The sequence below is a fragment of the Erythrolamprus reginae genome, chromosome Z, assembly GCF_031021105.1.
Source record: "Erythrolamprus reginae isolate rEryReg1 chromosome Z, rEryReg1.hap1, whole genome shotgun sequence".
Classification (NCBI taxonomy): Eukaryota; Metazoa; Chordata; class Lepidosauria; order Squamata; family Dipsadidae; genus Erythrolamprus; species Erythrolamprus reginae.
Window position 1 is genome coordinate 129796967 of NC_091963.1, and position 27808 is coordinate 129824774.

Below are 27808 nucleotides of genomic sequence, written 5' to 3' on the forward strand. Positions count from 1 at the left end.
GTGACACAAATTTGGGGCTCAATTGGGGTCATAAGTCAAGGACTAGGAGAAGGAAGGTGTATTAGACATGTTAGTTGCCTTGAATTACTTATACAGTAATAAAGGCAGAATAAGAATCAAATAAGCATATCAGCTTCAGGAACTGTAGCACAATTCACTCATGGGTAGGATCCAGGCGCATGCTTCACCGAAAGCAATGAGGCAAGTTTGTACTGATGAACATCCACCTAATTATTTCAGTGTAATTGTGAGTATTAAAATCCTAGAGGCAATTTTGAATATTTCACTTTTCATTCAATCAACGGCTTTCAGAAATATTTCTGGAAATAATTCTACCCCTTCCCAGAAAGAAATCAACAGGGACTTTGGTCTCTGAGTAAGTTTTATTTGCAATTTGATAAAAGAAGGGAAGATGTGTAGGGTGGCAGCTTCCATCCAGGGTTTCAAAATAGCTGCTCCTCCCCATCTGTTTGGCTGCCCTTCCCTTTGATCTGAAACAATTCAGCTGGCAGAACTGGCTGTTTATTAGTGGGTGTTTGTTCAATGATGGAGCTATCTTCCACATCTTGTGAGATGATTGGTTTTCTGTTGGTGTTCTGGATTCATTTTGGAGGGGGAGAGAGAATGAAAGAGAGGGCAAGACAAGACTGAACAAGAGTAAGTCATGTTCAAAAACAACTTGGCATAAGAGAAAACAGGCTGGCTAGAGTGGAAAGTCCAAGTGAATGAAAAATAAAAATGGAAAATGGAAGAGAAACCAAAGATTTTAGGATTGATGCTGAAAGTTTGTCGGGGAAAGTTAGTTGGAATGGAAAGGAAAGGAGGAAGAGCAATGGAAACGTATATGCCAGTTTGACAGTAACAGATCATGTGAAAATCCAGCCTAACCAAAAAGTAAAAATTAAAAAAAATGGGAAGGACAAAGATGAGCAATACTGGCAATGTAAGGATCGGTATCTGATTTTACGAGACAGCAGGAAACCCTCTGGAGCAAAGCCACAAGGTTTGGGCATAAAAATCTGGTTGAACTGGCCTAGCCTTTTCTACTCGCAAGCAAGTTTCCCATCAAAACTGGACAGACAGATGGCAAACGCCTGAAGCCCGCAGAGGGGGAATCGATAATCCATGGTGAAGACATCAGAAGCCACCCGGCCAAACTGGAGCACAATGTAGTCAGCTGCAAACCAAGGAGATGGAAAAGACCATTGAGGCAAAATAAAAGATCCACCAAAAACTTCATTTCTTCACCTTTTACGCTTGCCTATCTCCTAAGCCTTCCTCAAAAAGAAAAAAAAATACTCCTTCCCTGATGACTGAGCAGATACAACTCTTCCCCAAGCTCATCCTGAGTTGTCTGTCTTTCATTCATACTCCTAGGGCTTGATGAAGATCAATATGGAACTCCTCATGAAGGATTGGGGCCAGGTTTGTAGCACGGGATGAAACTTGTGCATCAGACCTCAATTTGGATCAGGGCTATTAGAAAGCTGAGTAGTTAAGATATTGGGCTTGCAACCCACATTTGAGGACCACCCATGTGACAGGGTGAGTTAAAGTCCTTAGCCCAACTCCTGACAAGCTAGCATTTGAAAAGCATGCAAATTTGAGTAGATAAATAGGTACCACTTCTGTGGGAAGGTAACAGTGTTTCATAAAATCACGCTGGCTACATGACCACAGAAATAACCTTGGTCAATACTGTCTCAATGAGATGAACACTGCCTCCTTTACTCAGCAATGACTAGTGAAGTAAAATTCACAGGGACTCCTTTACCTGTTAGAAAATAATTTGCTCAGCAAATACTGAGATTGGACCAAAGCAACCAAGAGATGCCCAGTGGAACAGTTTAGTATTGAAAAAGGGGGTGCTGATGCTCTACTGCTCATATTCTCCATCAATAGGAATCTTTTACATTTGTGATAGAAGATAGATATCATGGCTAGCTGGTGTAAATAATTTTTTACTCTGAACATCTTATTTTCTGCTCATTAACTTAACTTGTCCTCCCAAGAGACAAATATTTGAGGAAACTGCTTAATCCTTTGGTTACTTTGTTTGCCCTATTATGCATTTTTCAGCTCTACAAAAAATCCTTTTTGTGATGGAGAGATATAACCATCACAACGGTTTCCATATTCTAAATGAGATTGGTTGTCCATAAAGTTCTCACAATAGTTGGGGTTCTATTTCCTATTTAACCCAAAGAAAGAATTTGCCTTTCCCCTAATTGCTTGCTACATACTGGGCCACTAAATACCCCAATCCTATGATCCTGTTCTTATGAATTCTTGCCAACTGTAATCTGATTGACATATCTATCTGTAAAACACACTTCCTAATGCTAGTGCTTATGCTAACCATTCCGGTATCCCTTTGTTCTAATCATCTTAAATAATTTTATATTTTATAAGTTAATCTCACTAAATTGGACTTCTGCATAGTTAGCTAGCATCAGCTTGCAAACCTTCTGCACGCTCCTGAATCTTGCCCACTACTCACGGTCATCTTCTGAGATGATTTGGAAGTTCTTGACGGAAGCCTGCGTGACCCGCCCATGGAAGTTGAGTACGTATGACTGGGTCTCCTCGTTCCAAGCAGGCACCTTGTTCTGGAGTTTGATCAAGTTTTGCATATTATGGTTCTGGTATCGGTACAGTAAGCTTTCAAGTTCCTTTAGGCAGAGAAGTACAAACATTATGTTTGTACCAGCATTCCTATGCTGGTGCTTTTTCTACAAAAGTAGAAGCAATGAGAATAACTCACATTTTTAGGTTGAATGCAGATTCTCTCATTCTCTGAATTCATTCCAGGAATTATCACTGTCATTTTCCGTGGACCTCTGAAACCCAAAACATTGGTCTCCTGCAAGAGAAGGGGGGTGGGTAGGAAGAAATCTATTAACTTCTGCTTCTAATTCTGAATAATAGAATAAGAGAAAGTGACCTTGGAAGACTTCTAGTCTAGTTCTCTGCTCAACCAGGAGACTCTGTACCATGATAGATAAGTGACTGTCCAGTCTATTCTTAAAAGCCTTCAGTGATGAAGCACTTACAATTTCTGAAGCTTTTCCACTAGTTAATTGTTCAAACTGTTAGAAGATTTCTCCTTTGTTCTAGAATGATTCTAGAGAGCCGGAGTGGCACAATGGTTTGAAGGCAGTACTACAGGATAATTCAGGTCACTGCCAGGAATTCGATTCTGGCCAGCTCAAGATTGACTCAGCCACCCAGCCTTCTGAGGTCAATAAACCGAGGATCCAGATTATTGGGGGCAATAAGCTAACTCTGTAACCCACTTAGAAAGGGCTGTAAAGCACTCTGAAGTGGTATATAATTCTAAGTACTATTGCTATTGCTTCTCTCTTTGATTAGTTTCCACCCATTGTTTTTTGTTCTGCCTACTTTGGAAAGTACAACCCGAGATATTGGAACACTGCTATCATGTCTCCCCTAAACTAGACATACCCAGTTCTTGCAACCATTCTTCATATATTTAAGCTTTCAGCCCCCTAATCATTTGTTGCTCTTCTCTGCACAATTTCCCGAATCTCATTATCCATTTCTGCGCATTTGTAGATTTTTTCTATGATTAGATTTTCAGGTCTACGGCCATACTACCCTGAAAGCACCCGATCCCGTCCAGTTGTTAAGTTATCTGGCTTTCCCATTGGCTTTGCTTGTCAATTGTTTGTAACGGGATCACATAACCTTGGGATCCAGTTGCCAAGTTTCTGAATTTTGATCATATGATCATGGGGATGCTACAAAGTGGTCATAAATCACTTTTTTCAGTGCCATTATAACTTTGAACGTCACTAAAAAACTGCTGTAAATTGAGTACTATCTGTAATTCAGATTCTTGCAGAGTGCTTAACCTTGCAGTAAATCTTATGTATTATTTGAACTGCCTGGTTTTCTGATTTTTCATGCTTGACATGTATTTTTGGCAGTTGCATCTTTCCAAACAGTTCTTAATTTATGACCACAACTGGGACCAAAACTTCTATTGTAAAGTAATGTGGTTATTAAGAGAGTCATGACCTTTTTGCTGTGGTTATTAAGCAAATCTCATGGGCATCAAGAAAATCCCACTACCTCCATTAATTTTGCTTATCAAAAGCTCTCTAAGAAGGGTGCACATGGCAATCCTAGGATCCAGGACACTTAAACCATCATAATACATGCCAGTTGCTAAGTGCCCAAGTACTGATCATATGACTTTGGGGACGCTGTGTAAGTACTAGTCATAAGTCACTTTTCCAGTGTCATTTTAACTTTGGTGATTAAAAGAATAATCACAAGTTGAAGATTACCTATATATAGGAGCATATTATTTCCTCTTTGGTCAGCTCTGTGATACTTACATAGCAAATGGCAACTAACTCCTGCCGTGGGTGGGCAGTTTCTGGAACAAAAGGTTTTTTTTCTGGATTGATTCCATTGTCAAACACAGTGAACTTGGTCCCAAGCATGTTAGATCTGAAAGCAAGCAAAACAAAAGAATATTTACTTCCTTTAAGCATCTTAGAGCCTGCCATATTACATTCAACAATCCCTTCTGTCACGCCCTCATGTTAATTAAGAATCCAAAGCTAGAATGAAAACTATAGACTAGCACCGAAAAATTACATTAAAAAAAACAAATCAAGTACACCAAGAGATTCTAGAAACTATAGTGTTGTTATTAACACAATTCCTCAACCAGGAAACCCTCTCTTAACTATGGAAGAAGGCTCAATAATGAAAAAGTACATAATAGAGTACAGGAACTATACTCTCCAAAATCAGTTCTTTATATTTAGGTCTCCCCTCAAAGTAGGATAGGTTATCTGGGAGTGTTTTCAGGAATGTGCTTTTTACATTATGATCTAACTCTCTTCTATTTCTTTTCAGGTACGCCCTAGGACAGAGTTTCTCTTCATGGGAAAACATCCTCCCTCGGGTAAGAAACAAAGAATCCTTGGCCATTCCCTTTCTTTTCAGTCAAATCATCTCAGTTTATACTGAGAATGAAAAGGACCAACTAATAAAATGGATCTCTCCTTCCCTCTCTCCCCCCTTTCTCTCTCACACACACACCACATATACACACTGCAGTCATTGATGAATCATTATATCTCCTGTTGAATACTAGGGATCCTTTCTTTATATAATAACTACAATATGAATCTGGCATGCAGAAATCCCAAATGCATGCAGGATCAATGCAATTTCTAAGAGTATCTTTTTGGCAGAACAATGGCTGGTATCTGCAGCTCAGAAAGTTCATTTAGAAGACAGCCTTTAAAAAAAGTTCAGCTAGTGAACACATCCAAAGATAGGGAGCTGGAAGGGCTATAGGAAGTCCTTATTTAGTGGCCACAATTGGAATGGCAATTCTGTTACCAAACAAAACAGGTGCTAAATGGGAAATCATGTGACCACATCAGAGTTTTTGTTTTTTCCACTTCTCCACCTTTTGGAACACTCACCCCAGTGCTGTCATAATTAGCAAGAAGGGAATTAATGTTTCCGTTTATATTCACTGGAGAATAAGGGATTACAAGAGAGTAAATAGGTAGACAATGAAGAATATACACTGGCAGAAATGTGCCGACTCTGCCTGTTTGCCTAGTATGCTCCAAGGCAGATGCAGCCCAAAGTGTGAAGTTGATTAAAACCTTGTCAATTACAGTCAGCAGCTTCCAGCCAACTAATTAAGGTCATAGAGCTGACCTTGTTTACTTGGGGTTAGCACCTTTTAAAGATGCATAGAAAAGCAGATCAGAAAGAGATAGCTTTTTAAGACAATTTCTCTTCTCTGCAGGGAGGGAGAGAAAAAGTCAGACACACCCCAATACATGCTGACTGTAATGGAAAACATATGACTGAGACACTGCAAAATATTGTTTGCAAAGTTACTTGTTCATCACCGTTGTAACTTTGAATGGTGGCTGCCCATGACAATCATTAAGTGAGATCTGCATATATTGGAGAGTCATGTCACCGAATGGTCTACTAGGAAATGCATGATATTGGTCTAGCATGGCTAATATGCAAGGGTATTATTTATTTATTTATTATTGAGATTTATAGGCTGCCCAACTCCTTACGGACTCTGGGCGGAGAACAACAATATAAAACAAAATAAAAACAATTCTAAAACCCTTAATATTAAAACATTCATATCCATTCAGCTGGGACAAGATGGGATTGTTCACCGGCTTCAGGCCTGCGGCAAAGGCAAGTCTTCATGGCCTTTCAGAAGACCAGAAGGGTGGAGATCTTGGGGATGCAGATCTTAGGGAAGAGTTTATGAAGGCCCTCCCATGCGGTCTCACCATCTGACATTGTCTGGCCGAAGGCATCTTGAGAAGACCAACTCTGAAAAGTATGTGGCACAATGTGGTCCCATATATAACTGTCAAAATGGTGCTGGGTGAACTAAACTCCACCCTTTTTTAATGTGCATCATTTTTCAACAGCCTAGTCACCCTTTCCTTTCAATGACAATGACCCTCTTGCCACCAGAGAAAACATTTTGAAGAAGCAATGATAAAATATTTGTGTTCACTGATGCCAAAGGTCTGCCTTATCCTGCTTCAAGTGTTATGTACATTATCCCATAAATAAAACACCAGGGTAACATGCAAGATTAAAAATCAAATAAATAAATAAATAAATAAAATAAAATAAGATTACAGAGCTTCTAATGTTTGGCAAAGGGATATCAACTCCCAAAATCCCCCATCAGGATTTTTGGGAATTCATTCAACAGTTTAGGAAGATATCCAATTGAGAAAGCCAAATGTTGGTCTATCTGCTACTCACACCTGCTTTTAATAGGCTCTAAACCAGACACACCTGACTTTTCCAATGAAATTTTCTCCATCTCTTGACAGATCAATTGGATCTAAAGAAATAAGGTAATTTGAAGTCTTGCTTTTTTTCCTCTTCCTTCCAGACATAAGGAAACGCTGAAAGAGAACACCAAATTTCAATGAGATTCATTCTTGGTTGCCTTTTTCTTTAATTGCCATCATTGCTATTTCAATGTTATTGAAATGTCAAAGAGAAGAACAAAGATGCAAATTTTCATAATGGCAAATTCATCTTTATAGAATCTTCTGCTCAGTTTGGGTTTGTACACCATAATAAAACACAGTTTACTCAGTTTGACTTATTTTATTGTGTGAACACCGCTGCTGAGGTTTCTCTATGCTATCCTTCCCCAAGCAGGGTGTCCTTCAAACATATGGGCTCCGATTTGGCCATGGATGACAATTCTAAAGGCTGAAGCCCACCCTAAGCATGTTTCAATGGGAACAAAAGGTCTCTTTGGTTTTTGGCACGATTCAGACAATCCACCCGCTTCCTGAAGGGAAAAGAAACTGCAGCATGAATTAAAATGAATCAAAATATTTTAATATCAATCTCGATAAGGTGATAAAAGGCAATAGAGATGAAGAGTGACTTCTAGGACACATCCATGTTTTTAAAAAAATAATAAAATATAAGCATTTTGGCACCTTCATATTTTTCAACTTCCAGTTGACATTTCCAGTCATACATTGAACGGGTCCCATCCTATTTGCTCTTTCAAAATCAGTTAAGGATGCTTGATACTGCCATCTTCTTTGATTGGCAACCATTACAAGAGTGAATGAACTCAACATTGTTAGTATTCTTGCTAAAGTTGTGAGCTTCTAGCATTGTATATAAGACTGATCAGTCTTTAAGGAATTGTAGGCACTTTCAAAGACCAACTAAGTGCTGAAATTTAGCTATTTCTGATAGGCCTTACCCTTATTTACAAGCTAAATCTTTTACAGAGCATCTTGCGAAGAATATTTTTAAAATGCCACAATTTATTAGACATATATTGGTCATCTTCATTTAACAATGGTAATACTGTAATTTATTAAACATATATTGGTAATCTTCATTTAACAATTGGTCATTTAACAATGGTAATTCAGAATATCAGTTGCTAAACAATATCGTCATAAAGCAGGACATTATAGGAATCATGCCACTTATCAATGGCAGTTTTGCCAGTCCCTGGTTATCATTGTTAAGCAAATCCCCATGATCACAACTTTTGACTTTCTGCCAACTTCTTTCTTAACTCTGCTTGCAGAAAACTGGGAGATCACAAATAACAATTATGTGACTGTGGGATGCTATAATGGTCAGAAGTCTGGGATGATTGCCATCATGTTTGCATGATTATGGGGATGCTGGAACTTTGAGGACAGGTCAAAAGTACCACCTCTTCAGCATCATTGTAAGCTTAAACTGAATGAGTGGTTGTTAACTGAGGACCACTTGTACCATGGGATGTAATGCATGCTTCTTGCAAAGGGGATCACAATACTGAGCTTTTTTTTCCAATTGGTTTGTTTTGGGACTGCATCTCCAAATAGCAATGAAAAGAAATTTTCCTCTTTTTAGGATAAGATGGGATGCAAATTCAAATTATTCAGAACCAAACATTTTCAACTCTTTCTCAGTGTGTGTGTGTGTGTGTTAAACACAGTATCATTCTTTCCTTTCTGATACCTTCTTCCCATTTTCCATCTCAAGGTGCAAGTAGTAGAAGGGGAAGATGCCCTTGTCCATCCCTTTCCGGTCTCGTGTGATGCGACACTGGATTGTGTGGCCCTGAGGGGCAGGTTGCAAAACAAATGCCTCGATGTCATCCACTTTGAGAGACATGGGAGTGTCTGCTTCCTCATTTGGAGACTGCCAGAGTGAAGAAGAGGTAATTTGTAATAAAAACTGGCAGGTTTACACTACAACCCACCTGCTTTTCCACCCATAAAATATCAAGTATTGCAAATCTATGGGAACCCTCCCTGCTCTTTAAGCATGAAATGTTGGTAAAAGGCATTCTCATTTTCTGCTTTCTACTGAAAGGATCAAAATACATGATGAAATGTATGCAAAGGCAAGAAACAGTAAGAAGGAGATGCATGGGATGTTGGTAGGGAGAAATGTCTTCAAGGAAGAAGATCAGAAGAAAATACCTTTCTATTAGGTAATAATTAATTATTATTATTAATAATAATTTATTAGATTTGTATGCCGCCCCTCTCCAAGGAATCGGGGCGGCTCACAACAACATAAACAGTGTACAAATCCAATTTTTAAAAATACAATTTAAAACCCTTGTAATAAAAAAAAATAATCACACAATCCAATCAAATCATACACCAACATTGACAATTGGTGTGTGTGTTAATTTCCCCATTCCTGGTGGCAAAGATGAGTTTTTAATAACTTATGAAAGGTGAGGAGCGTGGGGGCAATCCTAATCTCTGGGGGGAGTTGGTTCCAGAGGGCCGGGACCGCCACAGAGAAGGCTCTTCCCCTGGGTCCCGCCAGACGACATTGTTTAGTCGACGGGACCCGGAGAAAGCCAACTCTGTGGGACCTAATCAGCTGCTGGGATTCGTGCGGCAGAAGGCGGTCTCGGAGGTATTCTGGTCCGATGCCATGAAGGGCTTTATAGGTCATAACCAACACTTTGAATTGTGATTGGAAATTGATCGGCAGCCAGTGCAGGCCACGGAGTGTTGATGAGACATGGGCATATCTGGGGAGACCCACGATTGCTCTCGCGGCCGCATTCTGCACGATCTGAAGTTTCCTAACACTCTTCAAAGGTAGCTCCATGTAGAGAGCGTTGCAATAGTCGAACCTCGAGGTGATGAGGGCATAATTGACTGTGAGTAGTGAGTCCTGGTCCAAATAGGGCCACAAGTGGTGCACCAGGCGAACTTGGGCAAATGCCCCTCCTTGCCACAGCTGAAAGATGGTGCTCTAATGTTAGCTGTGGATCAAGGAGGACGCCCAACTTGCGAACCCTCTCTGAGGGGGTCAATAATTATCCCCCTCCCAGGGTGATGGATGAACAGATGGTATTGTCCTTGAGAGGCAAAACCCACAGCCACTCCGTCTTGTCAGGGTTGAGTTTGAGTCTGTTGACCAGACCCCAATAGCCTCCAGGCACCGGCACATCACTTCCACTGCTTCGTTGACTGGACATGGGGTGGAGATGTATAACTGGGTATCATCCGCATACCTCACCCCATGCCCTTGGATGATCTCACCCCGCGGTTTCATGTAGGTATTGAATAGCAGGGGGGAGAGGACCAACCCTTGAGGCACCCCACAAGTGAGTAACCTAGAGGTTGACCTCTGACCCCCCATTAACACCGACTGCAACCGACCGGAGAGGTAGGAGAACCACTGCAAAGCAGTGCCCCCCACTCCCAACCCCTCCAGCCGGCGCAGAAGGATACCATAGTCGATGGTATAGAAAGCTGCTGAGAGGTCAAGAAGCACCAGGATAGAGGACAAGCCCCTGTCCTGGGCCCGCCAGAGATCATCCATCCTAACTGTTGAGGGCCTAGATAACCAGCTTCTTCCAAGGACAGCTGGAGTTGGAGCGCCACCACCTTCTCAACAGCCTTCCTCATAAAGGGAAGGTTGTAGACTGGATGATAGTTGTTAAGAACGGCTGGGTCCAGGGAAGGCTTCTTGAGGAGGGGGCGCACGAGTGCCTCCTTGTAGGGAGCCGGAAAGGACCCCATCCTCAAAGAAGCATTGACAATCTCCTGGACCCAGCTCCGTGTCACCTCCCTGCTGGCCGAAACCAGCCAGGTGGGACACGGATCCAGCAAACAGGTGGCAGAACTCACAGCTCCAATGGCCTTGTCCACTTCATCAGGTGTCACTGGGTCAAACTCCTCCCAGACAGATGGACAAGGACGGGCCCCCGTCACCTCAACTGACTCATTGTTAGTAGACATTGCTGTTCAATTGGAGTCAAGGTCCATCTGTAATAATAAATGTGCATTAGATAAAATGATAAAGATTTCCCAAGGGCTTTTTAAAACATATCCAATTTTTACTTTAGCCCCTTACCTCAGATAAGTCAATTTCTTCTTGAACGTACAGGACACTCCTGAGAATGTCTTGATCGTCATCCTTGAAGTCTTCATCATCATCATCATCATTTTCTTCTTCTTCATTATTTTCTTCCTCTTCCTCACTCGGACTCCTCCTTCCATTAGTAAGAGACCCTGGAAAAATCAAGAATTGAAACGGTTGGATGGGAAAGTGATTCTTTTTGCCCTTTCTCATTTTTAATTCCATCCTAATAGACTATGTCACTATGAGATTCAAGCCAGTAGTCATAACTCCTGATATTTGCTTTCTTGTTTGAAAATATATGACTCCAGGCTCCCAAATTTATTGGTTTACATTTCTTTAAATGCTTTTTGTTCTCAGTACAATTTCTAAATGGTTTAAAGGCCAGAGTTTAAAACTATAAAATCAGAACAAATTGAAACATTAAAACCAGGGCAAGAAGAACAGTTGCAAAAAATAAATAAAAATGGTACAAGGCTTATTTTCTGAAAATGTCACATCCTGGACATAAACTGTTTAAACTTCTCCACTCAGGACAGCGTTTATAGGGTATTGCATGCCAAAATAACTAGACACAAAGACAGTTCCCCCACCCCCCATACCACCTCTCTGCCAAACATCTAATTCCCACAATATTGTCTTATACCTTAATATATTTATCCATTTAGTAGAGCTGTATTGCTATGATCTTTCTCATTTTATCTTCCTCATCTTCTCATCTCCTATTGGTATCTTATGATTTATCACTTGTTTGTATCTTATGATTTATTATTGTATATTATGATTTGTGATCTATAACCTATCACTTTGTGATTTATATGTACACTGAGAATTCATACACTGGAGGCAAATTCCTTGCATGCCCAAACACACTTTGCCTATTCCTATCACATTTGGAGGAGGGCTGAAGTTTCAAAGTCACCTGAGGCAACAAATGCCCAAAGCAAGTTTGATTAGTGCCCAAATCACACCTTTCCAGTCACTACTCCCACCCGTTCAGAAAGTCCACTAACCTCTGTGTCTCAACATCCACTCACGGGGCTTCTTCATAGGTGAAGGGGGTACGGTCAGCTCCTGGGAGTATTCCCCCTCACTTTCAGAGTTGCTTTGAAGCATATCGATGTTTTGCATGTTCCCAATGCCTATTTTTGACTCTGTAGACTCTGGGACATCTTGGGGAAGATCATTTTTCAAAACAAAATTAAATAAAATGTGAAATATATAATTTCTCCTTTTGTCTGAATTATTCTGATGCCATTTTTATATGTTTATTTTATTTATTTTTATTTTATTTATTCAATTTTTATGCCGCCCTTCTCCTTAGACTCAGGGCGGCTTACAACATCTCATCTTCATCTTTTTGGATTTATATGCCGCCCCTCTCCGCAAACTCGGGGCGGCTCACAACAATAATAAAAAAACAGTACAGTACACAATACCAAATCCAATGCCCACCCATTCAGTTCCAATTTAAATTAATAATCTCATAAAAAACAGTATATATAAAAAACAGACACACAGTCAATCAATCAACAAAACAACATAGGCAAGGGGGAGGTGTTTTAGTTCCCCCATGCCTGACGGCAAAGGTGGGTCTTAAGGAGTTTACGAAAGGCAGGGAGGGTGGGGGCAATCCTAATCTCAGGGGGGAGCTGGTTCCAGAGGGTCGGGGCCCCCACAGAGAAGGCTCTTCCCCTGGGTCCCGCCAGACGACATTGTTTAGTCGACGGGACCCGGAGATATTCTGGTCCGGTGCCATGAAGGGCTTTATAGGTCATAACCAACACTTTGAATTGTGACCGGAAACTGATCGGCAGCCAATGCAGACTGCGGAGTGTTGGAGTGATATGGGCATACTTGGAGAAGCCCATAATTGCTCTCGCAGCTGCATTCTGCACGATCTGAAGTTTCCGAACACTTTTCAAAGGTAGCCCCATGTAGAGAGCGTTACAGTAGTCGAGCCTCGAGGTGATGAGGGCATGAGTGACTGTGAGCAATGACTCCCGGTCCAAATAGGGCCGCAACTGGCGCACCAGGCGAACCTGGGCAAACGCCCCCCTCGCCACAGCTGAGAGGTGTTTTTGTAATGTGAGCTGTGGATCGAGGAGGACGCCCAAGTTGGGGACCCTCTCTGAGGGGGTCAATAATTCCCCCCCCAGGGTAATGGACGGACATGTTAGCAATAGCACTTTTTAACAGAGCCAGCATATTGCCCCCACAATCCGGGTCCTCATTTTACCCACTTCGGAAGAATGGAAGACTGAGTCAACCTTGAGCTGGTGATGAGATTTGAACCGCTGGCCTTCAGATCTACAGTCAGCTTCAGTGGCCTGCAGTACAGCACTCTACCTGCTGCGCCACCCTGGCTCTATATAGTTTACTACTTTAAAGTCTGTTATGCTACCCATCATATATGTATTTTAAAAAAGGATCATGCCAGCTTAATCTTATTGCATTCTTTGACAAGTGACAAAATTAATGGACCAGAGGAATGCTGTTGATACAATTTTTTTGGACTCCAGTAAGGTATTTAATAAAGTAGACCATAACCTACTATTACTAAGTAGAAAAATGTGGGTTAGACAGTAACACCATCAGATGGATTCAAAACTGGCTGACCAATTGCACTCAACATGTAGTGCTCAATGGAATTGCATCTACATGGAGGAAAGTATTCAGTGGAGTACTGGGCTCTGTTTTAGGCCCAGTACTCTTCAACATCTTCATCAATGACTTGGACAAGAGGCTAGATGTGGAACTCATCAAATTTTCAGATGACACCAAACTGGCAGGAATAGCCAACTCTCCAGAAAATAGGCTCAAGATACAGAAGGGATCTTGACACACTTGAACATTGGACATTATCTAACAAAATGAAATTCAATGGTGAAAAAAACTAAGGTTCTACATTTAGACAAGTAAAAAAATACACAGGTACAGTATATGTGGTACCTTGCTCAACAGTAGAGAGGGACCTTGGAGTCCTAGTGGACAACCATTTAAATATGAGCCAGCAGCATGCAGCAGCTGCCAAAAAAGCCAACACAATTCTTGGCTGCATTAACAGAGAGATAGAATCAAGATCACGTGAAATGTTAATACTATTTTATAATGCCTTGGTAAGGCCACATTTGGAATACTGCATTCAGTATTGGTCACCATGATGTAAAAACAATGTTGAGACTCTAGAAAGTGCAGAGAAGAGTGACTGGAAACTAAAACATATGAAGAATGGTTGCAGGAACTAGCTATCTCTGGTTTAATTAAAAGAAGGAAGAAGGGAGACATGAAGCAGTGTTCCAATATCTCAGGGGTTGCCACAAAGACTGAGGAGTCAAACTATTATCTAAAGCACTTGAGAGTAGAACTTGAGAGTAGAACGCTCTGGCTCGAGTCCGGCTCGAACTTTGCGCAGCGCGGCTCGCAAAGAAGCTCCTTGATTTCCGCGAGGACTTATATAGTTACCTACATCCGAGACGCTCAGCGTGGGGGCGGGTGAGAGCCGCTGCGACCTGGGCGTCTCCTGAGGAGCCCAGCCCAGCTGAGGACCGGAGGGGGCTGCTGGCGGCTACTTAAGATCCCCCAAGACGCCAGAAAAGCGGAGGAACATCCGAGACGCTCAGCGTGGGGGCGGGTGAGAGCCGCTGCGACCTGGGCGTCTCCTGAGGAGCCCAGCCCAGCTGAGGACCGGAGGGGGCTGCTGGCAGCTACTTAAGATCCCCCAAGACGCCAGAAAAGCGGAGGAACATCCGAGACGCTCAGCGTGGGGGCGGGTGAGAGCCGCTGCGACCTGGGCATCTCCTGAGGAGCCCAGCCCAGCTGAGGACCGGAGGGGGCTGCTGGCGGCTACTTAAGATCCCCCAAGACGCCAGAAAAGCGGAGGAACATCCGAGACGCTCAGCGTGGGGGCGGGTGAGAGCCGCTGCGACCTGGGCGTCTCCTGAGGAGCCCAGCCCAGCTGAGGACCGGAGGGGGCTGCTGGCGGCTACTTAAGATCCCCCAAGACGCCAGAAAAGCGGAGGAACATCCGAGACGCTCAGCGTGGGGGCGGGTGAGAGCCGCTGCGACCTGGGCGTCTCCTGAGGAGCCCAGCCCAGCTGAGGACCGGAGGGGGCTGCTGGCGGCTACTTAAGATCCCCCAAGACGCCAGAAAAGCGGAGGAACATCCGAGACGCTCAGCGTGGGGGCGGGTGAGAGCCGCTGCGACCTGGGCGTCTCCTGAGGAGCCCAGCCCAGCTGAGGACCGGAGGGGGCTGCTGGCGGCTACTTAAGATCCCCCAAGACGCCAGAAAAGCGGAGGAACATCCGAGACGCTCAGCGTGGGGGCGGGTGAGAGCCGCTGCGACCTGGGCGTCTCCTGAGGAGCCCAGCCCAGCGGAGGACCGGAGGGGGCTGCTGGTGGCTACTTAAGATCCCCCAAGACGCCAGAAAAGCGGAGGAACATCCGAGACGCTCAGCGTGGGGGCGGGTGAGAGCCGCTGCGACCTGGGCGTCTCCTGAGGAGCCCAGCCCAGCGGAGGACCGGAGGGGGCTGCTGGCGGTTTTTCTTTTCCGGTTCCGGCGGAGCAGCGGGAAGGAAGGAGGGATGCCGCTGCTCCGCCGGACTACGGTGATAACAACAATAATATAGGTAATTTTGAATTAGTTTGAACGCCAGTGTGCATGTTGGTGAGTTGAAAGTTCCTAGTCTCGGTGTCCGGTTCCTGTGTGTGCGTCCTCTCCTTGGTTTTGCCGTGGGAGAGTTAAGAGCTGGGAGCCTCGATCAGCTAGGGCTCGGAAGATGGCGGCCCCTGTGGAGCGAGTGAACTTGACAGCCAGGCAGACCAAGACGCCGAGCAGCTGTGCGGTGGGTGCGCTCGGCGCTGGAGGAGACCTGGCGGACGGAGGACCGACCATTGCGATAGGAGAGAGGAGATTGAAAGGAGACCAAGGGAGGAGGACTGGTAGATCAAGGTCTGATGGTGGGAGAGTTTTACAGACATGGATGCCCCCCTCCCTAGTCTGGGGGGGAGGGAGAGAGATGCTGAATGATCCTTGACTTTTGAATAACCTCTGCCCCTGAGAACTTGGCACTTTGAGAAAATTGGCACTTTTGAGGAACTTGGCACTTTGAAAAACTTGGCACTTTGAAAAACTTGACATTTTGGGAAACTTGGCACTCTGAGAACTTAGCACTTTTATTAGTTGCTGCTGACCGTATTTCCTAATCGAATTGAATTATTCATTATTACCTATGTTTGTATTTTTATTGTTATTTTTAGTTAGTTTTAATAGTGTTTTTAATATTAATATCGTTCTTAATTGCTATTTTTATACTGCTATCAATTTAATTGCTTTTTTAACATAATTGGGGTTTTATATAATGGGTGACTGGGGTACATATACGTGTGGGTATGAATGGAATGATTGGTATGATTGGGGGGGTCGGGGGGGGGGATATGGTATGGATGAGTTGATTGACAGTAGTGCGAATGACAGATTTGGCCCACCTGACGCCCGGGAGACAGGGGAGGGAGGGACACCGATCTCTGGGGTGGCAGAGGGTCGGAATATTTCAGTGTTGCTGGGGAGAGGCAGATATGGCGGGGGCCACGGAGTTAGCCGTTCCAGGGGAACGAGGGACCGTTGCTTAATAACGGTCCCTTGTTCCAACTCTGTGAGCCCAATCCTGGGTACTGGTGATGAGTGTAACTCTGGCCCTGGACTCAGGTTGCTGCTGCTTAATGCCAGGTCGGTGGTAAATAAAGCTCTCCTCATCCGGGATTTGATCCTGGATGAGGAGGCCGACCTGGCATGTATCACTGAAACCTGGCTGGGCCCAGAGGGAGGTGTTCCTCTCTCTGAAATTTGCCCAGCTGGGTTTCAGATATGGCATCAACCTCGACCCCAGGGAAGGGGGGGAGGAGTGGCTATTATAGCCAGGGAGAGCCTTTGCCTACGTGGACTCATTGCTCCGGAAATTGCGGGTTGCGAGTCACTCTTTATGAGGTTGGACTTAGGGGTTCAGGTGGGCTTATTTCTCACGTACCTGCCTCCCAGCTGCGTGTCAAAAGCCCTGCCTGTGCTACTCGAGGAGGTAGCCGGGTTGGCGGTGGAGTTCCCCAGACTTATTGTCTTGGGGGACTTCAACCTGCCGTCACTCGGCGAAACCTTGGGGTTGGCACAGGAGTTCATGGCCACCATGACAGCCATGGACCTGACTCAAGTAGTACGGGGTCCGACTCATGAGGGGGGGCACGCACCTGACATGGTATTCCTTTCCGAGCAATTGAGCAATGGTCTGAGACTAAGGGGCTTAGAAGCAGTGCCTTTGTCATGGTCAGACCATTTTCTACTAAGGCTTGACTTCCTGGCTCCAATCCTTCCCCGCAGGGAGGCGGAACCAATGAAGATGTTCCGCCCCAGACGCCTAATGGATCCAGAGGGTTTCCAGACGGCGCTTGGGGTTATTCCAGAGGCACTCATCCACAGTTCGGTGGAGTCTCTTGCGGAGGCCTGGAATACGGCTGCTGCGGAGGCTCTCGACCGGATTGCGCCTTTGCGACCTCTCCGTGGCGCTAGACCCCGTAGAGCCCCATGGTTCAACGAGGAGCTCCGGGAGTTGAAACGCCAAAAGAGACGTCTAGAGAAGCGATGGAGGAAGAGTAGGTCTGAATCTGATCGAACACTTGTAAGAGCTTTTATTAAGACTTACAAAGTGGCGCTCAAGGCGGCAAGATGCGCGTACCATGCCGCCTTGATTGCATCAGCGGAATCCCGCCCGGCCGCTCTGTTTAGGGTGACCCGCTCCCTTCTTAACCAGGGGGGAGTTGGGGAGCCCTTGCAGAGTAGTGCCGAGGAGTTTAACACGTTTTTCGCTGATAAAGTCGCTCAGATCCGGGCCGACCTCGACTCCAATTGTAAAACAGAGTCGACTGACAACGAGTCAGTCGAGGTGACTGGGGCACGTACTTGTCCACCTGTCTGGGAAGAGTTTGATCTGGTGACACCTGATGAAGTGGACAAGGCCATTGGAGCTGTGAGTTCCGCCACCTGTTTACTGGATCCGTGTCCCTCCTGGTTGGTCTCGGCCAGCAGGGAGGTGACACGGAGCTGGGCCCAGGAGATTACCAACGCTTCCTTGGGGAGGGGAGTTTTTCCATCACTCTATAAAGAAGCGCTTGTGCGCCCCCTCCTCAAGAAGCCTTCCCTGGACCCAGCAGTACTCAACAACTATCGTCCAGTCTCCAACCTTCCCTTCATGGGGAAGGTTGTCGAGAAGGTGGTGGCACTCCAGCTCCAGCGGTCCTTGGAAGAAGCTGATTATCTAGGTCCCCAGCAGTCGGGCTTCAGGCCCGGTTACAGCACAGAAACCGCTTTGGTCGCGTTGATGGATGATCTCTGGCGGGCCCGGGACAGGGGTTTATCCTCTGTCCTGGTGCTCCTCGATCTCTCAGCGGCTTTCGATACCATCGACCATGGTATCCTTCTGCACCGGTTGGAGGGGTTGGGGGTGGGAGGCACTGTGCTTCAGTGGTTCTCCTCCTACCTCTCTGGCCGGTCGCAGTCGGTGTTAGTGGGGGGTCAGAGGTCGACTCCGAGGTCTCTCCCTTGTGGGGTGCCTCAGGGGTCGGTCCTCTCCCCCTTGCTATTTAACATCTACATGAAACCGCTGGGTGAGATCATCCAAGGACATGGGGTGAGGTATCATCAATATGCCGATGATACCCAGCTTTACATCTCCACCCCATGCCCAGTCAACGAAGCGGTGGAAGTGATGTGCCGGTGCCTGGAGGCTGTTGGGGCCTGGATGGGTGTCAACAGACTCAAGCTCAACCCGGATAAGACGGAGTGGCTGTGGGTTTTGCCTCCCAAGGACAATCCCATCTGTCCGTCCATTACCCTGGGGGGGGAATCATTGACCCCCTCAGAGAGGGTCCGCAACTTGGGCGTCCTCCTCGATCCACAGCTCACATTAGAGAACCACCTTTCAGCTGTGGCGAGGGGGGCGTTTGCCCAGGTTCGCCTGGTGCGCCAGTTGCGGCCCTATCTGGACCGGGACTCATTACTCACAGTCACTCATGCCCTCATCACCTCGAGGTTCGACTACTGTAATGCTCTCTACATGGGGCTACCTTTGAAAAGTGTTCGGAAACTTCAGATCGTGCAGAATGCAGCTGCGAGAGCAGTCATGGGCTTACCCAGGTATGCCCATGTTTCTCCATCACTCCGCAGTCTGCATTGGCTGCCGATCAGTTTCCGGTCACAATTCAAAGTGTTGGTTATGACCTTTAAAGCCCTTCATGGCACTGGACCAGAATATCTCCGAGACCGCCTTCTGCCGCACGAATCCCAGCGACCGATTCGGTCCCACAGAGTGGGCCTCCTCCGGGTCCCGTCAACTAAACAATGCCGGTTGGCGGGCCCCAGGGGGAGAGCCTTCTCTGTGGCGGCACCGGCCCTCTGGAACCAACTCCCCCCGGAGATCAGAACTGCCCCTACTCTTCCTGCCTTCCGTAAACTCCTCAAAACCCACCTTTGCCGTCAGGCATGGGGAAACTAAACATCTCCCCTGGGCACGTTGAAGTTATATATGGTATGCCTGTATGTGTGTATGTTAGTATAGGGGATTTTCTTAAACTCATAATATTTTAATTAATTGGATTGTATTGGATTGTTTTTCACTTGTTGTGAGCCGCCCCGAGTCTTCGGAGAGGGGCGGCATACAAATCCAAATAATAAATAATAAAATAATAAAATAAATAAGAAACAATGGGTAGAAACTAAACAAGAAGAGAAGCAATTTAGGAGAAATTTAATCAGTAGAACAATTAATCAGCGGAACAGTTTGCCCCCCAAAATTGTGAATGCTCCAACACTGGAAGTTTTTAATTCAATTCAATTCAATTTATTAGATTTGTATGCCGCCCCTCTCCGCAGACTCGGGGCGGCTCACAGCAATAATAAAAAACAATATACAATGACAAATCTAATAATTAAGATATCTAAAAACCCTTATTTAAAACAATATTCACACAAACATACCATGCAAAACTATATAGGCCAAGGAAGATGGCTCATTACCCCCATGCCTGACAACAGAGGTGGGTTTTAAGAAGTTTTCGAAAGGCAAGGAGGGTGGGGGCAATCCTAATCTCCGGGTGAACCTGGGCAAACGTCCGCCTCGCCACAGCTGAAAGATGGTTCTCTAATGTGAGCTGTGGATCGAGGAGGACGCCCAAGTTGCAGACCCTCTCTGATTATTATTATTATTATTATTATTATTATTATTATTATTATTATTACTATTGCTATTATTATTTTACTCTGCTGGTCGTTGGGGACAATAGGGGACAATGCTCATCTCTATTTAAAAGCCATTGAGCCAGCACTGTCCAAACACATTTCTGCCGTCATGTGGCCAGCATGACATCATGGAGGGCTGTGACCTTCCCACTGAAGTGATACTTTAATGCTTTTAAATTGTTAGATTGACAGGAGCTGAGGCAAAGACAGGAACTCATCTCAACACATGGTGCTCACATCTCAAACGTGGGCTACTGGATTTCCTGCTCATGAGCTCAGACTCTTGTTGAGCCACTGTGCTACCTTGTGTGCATGCTCATATATGCATAGTTTTAAATAAATATCTTCTTCCCCCACTACAACTAGAGAATCCATGAAAGGTATCCATTGTTGCATTTCCAATCTCAGGAATCAATACTGTACATGATTATGTAACATCTTAGCACTGAGAGATATTATCCAACTGCCTACTTAGTGAAGGCCACAAATTGCAGTATCTCCAAGAAAAGACTTTGCATTGATGCATCAACAAAGAGAATACCGCTATTTCTCTTGGTAACTGGCTCCATTGTTTAACTATGGTATTCTTCCTAGTATTTCATCTTAATTTGCCTTGCTACATTTTAAGATAATTCCTTTCAATAACACACGTTTTCTGCACCTATTTATTTATAACAGGAAGCATAGGCTACCAACATTCATTCTCATTTCATTTCATACATGTATAATTTATTTTCCCCAATTCCCCTGGATTCTTACTTATCTCATATCTCAGAAGTCTCACCTTTCGTATCCATGACAACTGATGGAACCTTCTCTACTGAGGTTAACCTTTCCTTTTTTGATTTGGTTGCCTGGGGTACATGCTCAGGAGTCTCATCATCTTCCATATCCACCATGGGAGATGGAATGTCATGTCTTGGGGATAAACTTTCTCTCTTTGACCTAGCAGTCTGGCCATGCCGTTTAGTACTTGATCGTCCTGTAGATGATCAAAGATAATATCATATCCAAGGGAGAAGTTATTAAATCACAGGGTTAGAAACCTTTTGATGATCAGAGGGATGAAATCTTTTGATGATCAGAAGCTACCCACACTTTTGGACTGATGTAAATGTAAACTGGAAATTAAATAAGTCACTAACATGGCAATATCTGGAAAAAATTCATATAATTTTATTATATAATCCTCCCACAAACACAGTTCTGTTTCTGAATAAACATTCAACAAATTCAAAAAGTTGTAAAATAATATTTCAAATACCGATACAAAGGGAATTTTGGAGAAGGGAAGGGTATCCAGATATAATAGTCTTCCTTTTGTAATGAAACCTTCATTTTCCTACCATTTCTTTCATCTTTTTTGATGTGATAGAATCAAATGTGTGAGGAGAAATACCCATAACAATGTTTCTCAACTTCAACCATTTTAATATGTGTGATTTGAACTCCCAGAATTCCCCAGTCGGAATGGCATGATTTGCTGGGGAATCTGGGAATTAAAGTTCACACATATCAAAATGGACAAGGCTTAGAAATACTGACCTATATAGTACCTTCTGATGAGTAGTATTAACATCCTAGATATAATTGTTTATCTGAAATCAAACTTAAGTAATGATTAATTTAACTCCCACTAATTATGAAATTATTCTACATTAAATCTGGAGCAAGCTTAAAAGCAGAATTTAAGAATTAACAAATAATTTAATAATTAACAATTTAATCCTAGATCAGATATATTTGAAATTGGCTAATCGAGGGAGAATTCATCACTAGGTCTTCTTCCCAATTCTGCTAAAAAGGAAGAAATAAAATAGGCAGAAGGAAGAAGCTTTTAGTAAAAAGCACAGCAGCTTTTAAAAACCTCTATGGTGCCTAGAAAAACGTGGAAATTTAGGTGAGGAACATTGAGGCAAAGGTCCATTGGTACCCTCATCTTAGCATCATATCTTTTACATTGCTTCCACTTTTGGCTACCCCAGTTGATGAAGGAGGAATTCATTGCTTGTCGGGTGCATACAAGCTTGACTTGTTGAATCAACATTGTTGCCTGGTAACTATGTGCTTCACTCCAAAGGCAGTCACTTAGCAACAGAGAATGACATCATATCAATCTCAGCAATCCCTCCTTCCTGGGCCTCACCTTCTCTCTTTTTGACCGGCCAGCCATTCTTGGGAATTGATTCATTCTTGTTGATAGGCTGGGTTTCTTCCAAAATGGCCACCTCCAGCTCTGCTTCATCAAAAAAGTCTGCTCAGAGAGGAGAAAAGAAAGACAGGTAGCGAGAAGCACAAAAATAAATGGTATGAGATTTCATGGTGATTTCTGAAAAAGCATAGTGCAGACTACATTTGGTAATCTTCAGATGGGCTGGATTATAATCCAATATTTTGAAATATTGACATTGATATTATGATAGGTTTCACATGCAGTACCAATTTGGAACACAGACATTTTAAACAATGATTTCTTGTTATTGATTGATTGATTTGATTTGATTTGATTTATATGGTCCCTAACATGTTTACTCTTAACGACTGAAAGTGATAAGGCAGGAAGTAACAATTCTCAGGCTGGACAGTCATCATGTTAATATGGAAGAGGCGTCTCTTATTCTCAAAGCTGAAAAATGAACAACTGAAAGTCAGCATTGAAAATAAGAATACAGAGTCTGCGGAGAGGGGCGGCATATAAATCCAATAAAGCTAATAAATCTAATCTGAGTTGGAAGGGACCTTGGAGGTCTTCTACTCCAATGCTCTTATGACTAATTTTCAAACTTATGATCATTGCAGAATCCCAACAGTCACATTATCAAACTTCAGGTGCTTGGCAATTGAAATATTTTTACAATAGTTTCAATGTCCTGGGGACTTGGGATGCTCATTTGCAACGTTCCTAGAGAGCTTCTGATATGTAAATTATTGAGAAGGCAGATTCGCTTAGCAACTGCATGATTCATTTAACAACTGCAATGATTCAGTTACAAAAGGGCCGTAAAATGGGGCATGGTTCACTTAACAACTGTCTTGTTTAGCAGCATGAAGTTTGGGCTCAATTGTAATTATAAGTCTGTTGACATGAAAGGATAGAAAAAAAAGACCTAGAACTTAAACTCTGAGACTGACTTTTATATAAGCCTCAATTGTTGTATTTTTCAATACTGTATATCTTTTTTCTTGTCTGCAGCATGATAACTAAAGTAGCCTTACTGAACCTGTGAAAGTTCTCTGTTAGTGATTTATAAAATGAGGAAGCGGAGTTGCTGGGAAACTGGAATGTATTTTCATGCCTGGCATAAACTGACACTGGGCCACAAAACTCCCTAACTTAATTTTAATTTCATCTATTACGTTGTATGAAGTCAGTTAAATTATATGACACACACACTCTCTCTCTCTCTGTGTTTCATATAACATATTTAATTTTAAACCTACGAATCACATTTAATGTGGGGAAATGGTGTGGGTATGTGGGATAAGGTCTAATAAGTACAGGTAATGATATTTAAATCCAATTTTCTCCCTTGATATACTTTTAGAACTTTTTTATATGAGTCCGCAGAGTAAGCTTTTGGCTCCAGCGAAGTTGTATACATTTAAAGTGCCTAGGAATCTCCTGCTCTATTTTAGAAATTTGTTATTAGCCATCCATTTATTGAATTTGCTTAAGTTTCCCCACAAGGCATATATTCCATGCCCTACAGGATGGAGTTTATCTCAAAATAACATATTGATATGTCCTAGTGCCTTACTTGCAAGCAAGGGGATATTTCAGAGATGACAGCAATAATCACAATTCATTTTCTTAAAAGGGAAATCAAAGCAGGTTTGTGGGTTTTCTGTAATGCCAGATTTATTCACATAAATATACAAGATGATCTCCCTATAATTTTCTGGTCTCACCTGCCTTAATAAGTTTTTATTTTTTTTAACAAAGGATAGTACAGAGAACAAGTGGAAAGGAGAAATAAAATGAATAATGTAAGATTATTTTGACTTGCTGGAAACTTTGGCAGCTGCAACTGCAGGGTCTCAAGGACAAACAATGTAAAAACATCTGGAGTTGGTGACTCAAAATTTTGGGTTACCTGGTCCAGCTGCTTGGCTTTCCCCTTCGCCACTGGGTGACCAGCTTATCTGGATAGAGCTACCCCACATATAGACACCAAGGTGAGCCTCTGGAACAGACTCCACAAGAAAAGGGTTGTTTATACCTTTGGAGAGACAAACTATTAGTACATTAGAATAAGTAATTCATAATCATTAAAAAAACGGATTTAACCTGATTCCTACTCTCATTTATTCACCCCCTCTTCTATTTACCTAATAAAAATTGATCCAATACCAAGAAGCTTTGAATACAATTTTGAGAGGGACCAATAAACTTTATCAGTGATGGCAAATCTTTAGGATTTTGTGTATCAACAATTTTGGAATGCCTAACCTGACTCTACTGATATGCCACTGCCCCCACCCACCTGGGAAACAAAAGAGAAACAATTCTTTCCATATTTATTAATTTTAAAAATACAGTGCAGTGCAATGCAGTGTGCAGTGCTATGTATTATATAAAGAAATGTCAAATAATTACAAAAAGAAAGTAAAACAAACTCATTTTCAGAAGGTCCAGAAGCTGCACAAGAGCACACCCCATTTTTGCATGGTCTCTGCAGCCTTCAAAAATTATGTAGGAATTATGCAGGGCATGTTTTCAAGAATAGTAGTTGTTGGCTGTAGAATGATGGTGTGTCACCCCAAATTTTGTGGCATATTACCTTTGACATAGGCTTGCCACCACTGGACTACATCATCCTAATAACATTGCTAATTGGTATAATTAGAACTGCTGAAATAATACTTGGCTCCAGAGCAACAGCTTAACCATTTACAGTAGAGTGTCCAGCTTTGGCAACTTGAATTCTGGGAGTTGAAGTCCACAAATCTTAAAATTGCCAGGATTAGACAACCTTACTTTATAGCAGGGGTGTCAAACTCACAGCCTGTGGGCCGAATGTGTCACATGATGCAGACCACACCGAGTGGTTGTTAACTGAGGACCACTTGTCGCAGTATGTCATGTGATGATGCCATGACGATGTGAGTTTGAGACCCCTGTTTTATAGCTTTCCATTCTTTAAGGAGATGGTGGAATTTGGAAGAAGGGCAGGACTACCCTATTTGGGCTGCAAATTCCAAACGACCATGACATAGCAGGAAATAATTAGCATTTGGTATCTCTTAGCTGTTATCTAGAAGTCATCCAGATTTTTGCAGGGAAGACATCAGTGGTGGGTTGCTCCTGGTTTGGCCTGGTTCATCCCACCCACCTGCCCGGGATGCTTCTGCCTATACAAGCATGCACGCAAACCAATATCAAAGGGTTTTAGAACCCACTGCTGGAAGACATGGTAACTCTAATAAAAGTAATAAAAACTTTCAGTTAACTTTCAGTTTGTGGGAACAAACTCTACTTGCTCTTGCATTGTTTTGCCATTTAGGTATAACTAATCATTATTCATTCTACTTTCCTTTCCAACTTCAAATACTTCAGCCTTTGATAAATTCATTTTCAGAGCCATACTCCTCAATGCATCATACAATCTCACTTTCAATGCAGGGCATTTGGGGTTTTAGCTAACTATACACCTGTGGCTGCATACAAACATACATGCAATTGCAATGTTGACATCCCCACCAACAGACTTCTAATATTTCCACAAACAAGGAGAAATTGCACATCTTTGGCTTCTGTTCAGCAATGAACCATTTGCAAGCCTTTGATTTATTTTCTCATCAGCTCTCCTTCTATTCATATTCAGCACTGCATTCAACAACTAACCTCCAACACAATATTTGTGTTAACTATCAATTACAGTGAAGCATATTAATTTTATGACGTACTTCATTTAAATCAATATATAGATAATCACCACTTTTTTCACATTCAGTCACATTTTTCATTTCACAATGATCCACTGCAAAGCAAAACTCTGGACTGCATATCCTTTACCGGGGGGGAAAAACCTACGCTACACTTTCCAGTTTTACACACACTAGGTTTTTGTACCTTTTTAGTCAGCTCTCTGCTGATTATCTTATCTTATCTTCTTGTAGTTTTAGCATTAATTCTTACTACTTTAAAAGCCAGGGGGAGTCTGCTAGCAGGTTTTCTGATTGACACATTTTATTAAAAGGCATAAGCTTTCGTTTCAAGTGCTGTTCACATCATCCAATGTATTGAATGATCTTACTAGTTTACGATTTACTTGGAATGTGGGGATGAGAGGAAATTCTAGTTCTACATCAGAAGTGCTCTAAGATCTGAATGAAGTGAACTGCAGCTAACAAAACTGCAGCTTTTAATAAAATGTGTTAATCAGAAAAGATGCTATTAGATTCCTCCAGATTTTTGGCTACAATAGACCAACAGTTCTCAACTTTGGCAACACTAAGGAGTGCGGACAACTTCTTAATTAAAATAAAATATCCAAATATATCAAAACTAAACTCTTTAGTCTTGAAAATAATCACTATTTCATAACATGCATTTTCCTGAATAGTTGCTATTGTTCCTTCTTCACTTTTTCTTTAATTCAGTTTATCATTGAAATGCATCCAATCCAACCATTTAGCTCTTCTTGTCAAAACAAACACCTTAAGTGGCAAAAGGGGAAAGTTATGGCTAATTTGTGATATAAGTTACATATATGCCAATTTGGGAATAACAACTAAATAACCGTGAACTTATTATTCAGAAGGCACAAATGACCCACCCGCAAATCTGCAGATATGAGTAAATAAATGTTGACCAAACTATGCCCACTGAAAGAGAAATTAGCAGCTCTGTAAGAAGAGAACATAAGACTGGAAAGAACAAAGATACTCACTATTCCCCAGGCTGTGTTCACTGCAAGACTCCATGAGTGGGATGCGTTCCTCGGCTTTCTGCCTCCCCCGGCACCCCTTTACTTTGGTGTCTGTATTGGCCTGAACCATAAGTGGCTCCTGGCGCTTTCGGCGTTGCTTCTTTTCAATGATACGGCGCTGAAAAATTCAGAGATTGTAAGTAAGGAAAAATTATCATCTACTTACCTGCAAAGATGCACACATAATTCATTTTCAAATATCTATTTTGACATTCACTGAAAGATCAGCATTCCTTTTATTTTTATTTCATAGCATTATTCTGGAAGTGCAGAGTCTGATTTTTTGAATCAAGTGAGTTTGGTCCATTGGCTGCGACAGGGATGGACTGACTAGAGTGGGCTAATAGCGGTTTGCACAGGTTCTCCCGAACCAGATGTTAATTTTCTGAGCAGTTCTGAAAACCAGTTGTTGGAAAAAATGTTTTCCCACCTTACAGGGCTAATCCTTCAAGGGAGGCAGGAAGGAAACATTATGGGATGCCTGTATTTCTAGCCTAATCTTTATTTTACTTGTCCTGCTGCTTTAAGTGCTTTCAGAAACTGCCTCTGGGTTAAGCTTGTTACATTATAAGCCTTATCCCCAGACTTTATTTTTAATATTTTTTCTTTATATATATTACCTCATGTCTATTCTCTTCTATATGTATTGTGTATTGGACAAAATAAATAAATAA

General features: G+C 42.8%; 1 protein-coding gene across 9 annotated transcripts in view; it reads right to left on the minus strand.

Annotated features, from left to right (window-relative positions):
* Positions 1-364: 364 nt before the first annotated feature.
* The window catches only part of TULP2 (TUB like protein 2), a 52636-nt gene continuing 25192 nt past the window's right edge, over positions 365-27808 (minus strand). For 5 of the 9 annotated variants that reach the window (XM_070727080.1, XM_070727082.1, XM_070727075.1 and 2 more), the window contains exons 5-16: positions 27096-27252; positions 24297-24422; positions 22349-22456; positions 20987-21184; positions 11931-12089; positions 10912-11069; positions 8542-8724; positions 6844-6956; positions 4365-4479; positions 2765-2863; positions 2501-2672; positions 365-1177 (exon numbers count right to left, since the gene is read on the minus strand). In XM_070727080.1, the coding sequence (XP_070583181.1) occupies positions 1044-1177; positions 2501-2672; positions 2765-2863; positions 4365-4479; positions 6844-6956; positions 8542-8724; positions 10912-11069; positions 11931-12089; positions 20987-21184; positions 22349-22456; positions 24297-24422; positions 27096-27252 (1722 nt within the window). In that variant the 3' untranslated portion in view covers positions 365-1043. Of the gene's footprint in view, positions 1178-2500; positions 2673-2764; positions 2864-4364; positions 4480-6843; positions 6957-8541; positions 8725-10911; positions 11070-11930; positions 12090-20986; positions 21185-22348; positions 22457-24296; positions 24438-27095; positions 27253-27808 lie in introns of all 9 variants that reach the window. The other 4 variants (XM_070727077.1, XM_070727074.1, XM_070727076.1 and 1 more) reach the window with 1 other exon arrangement.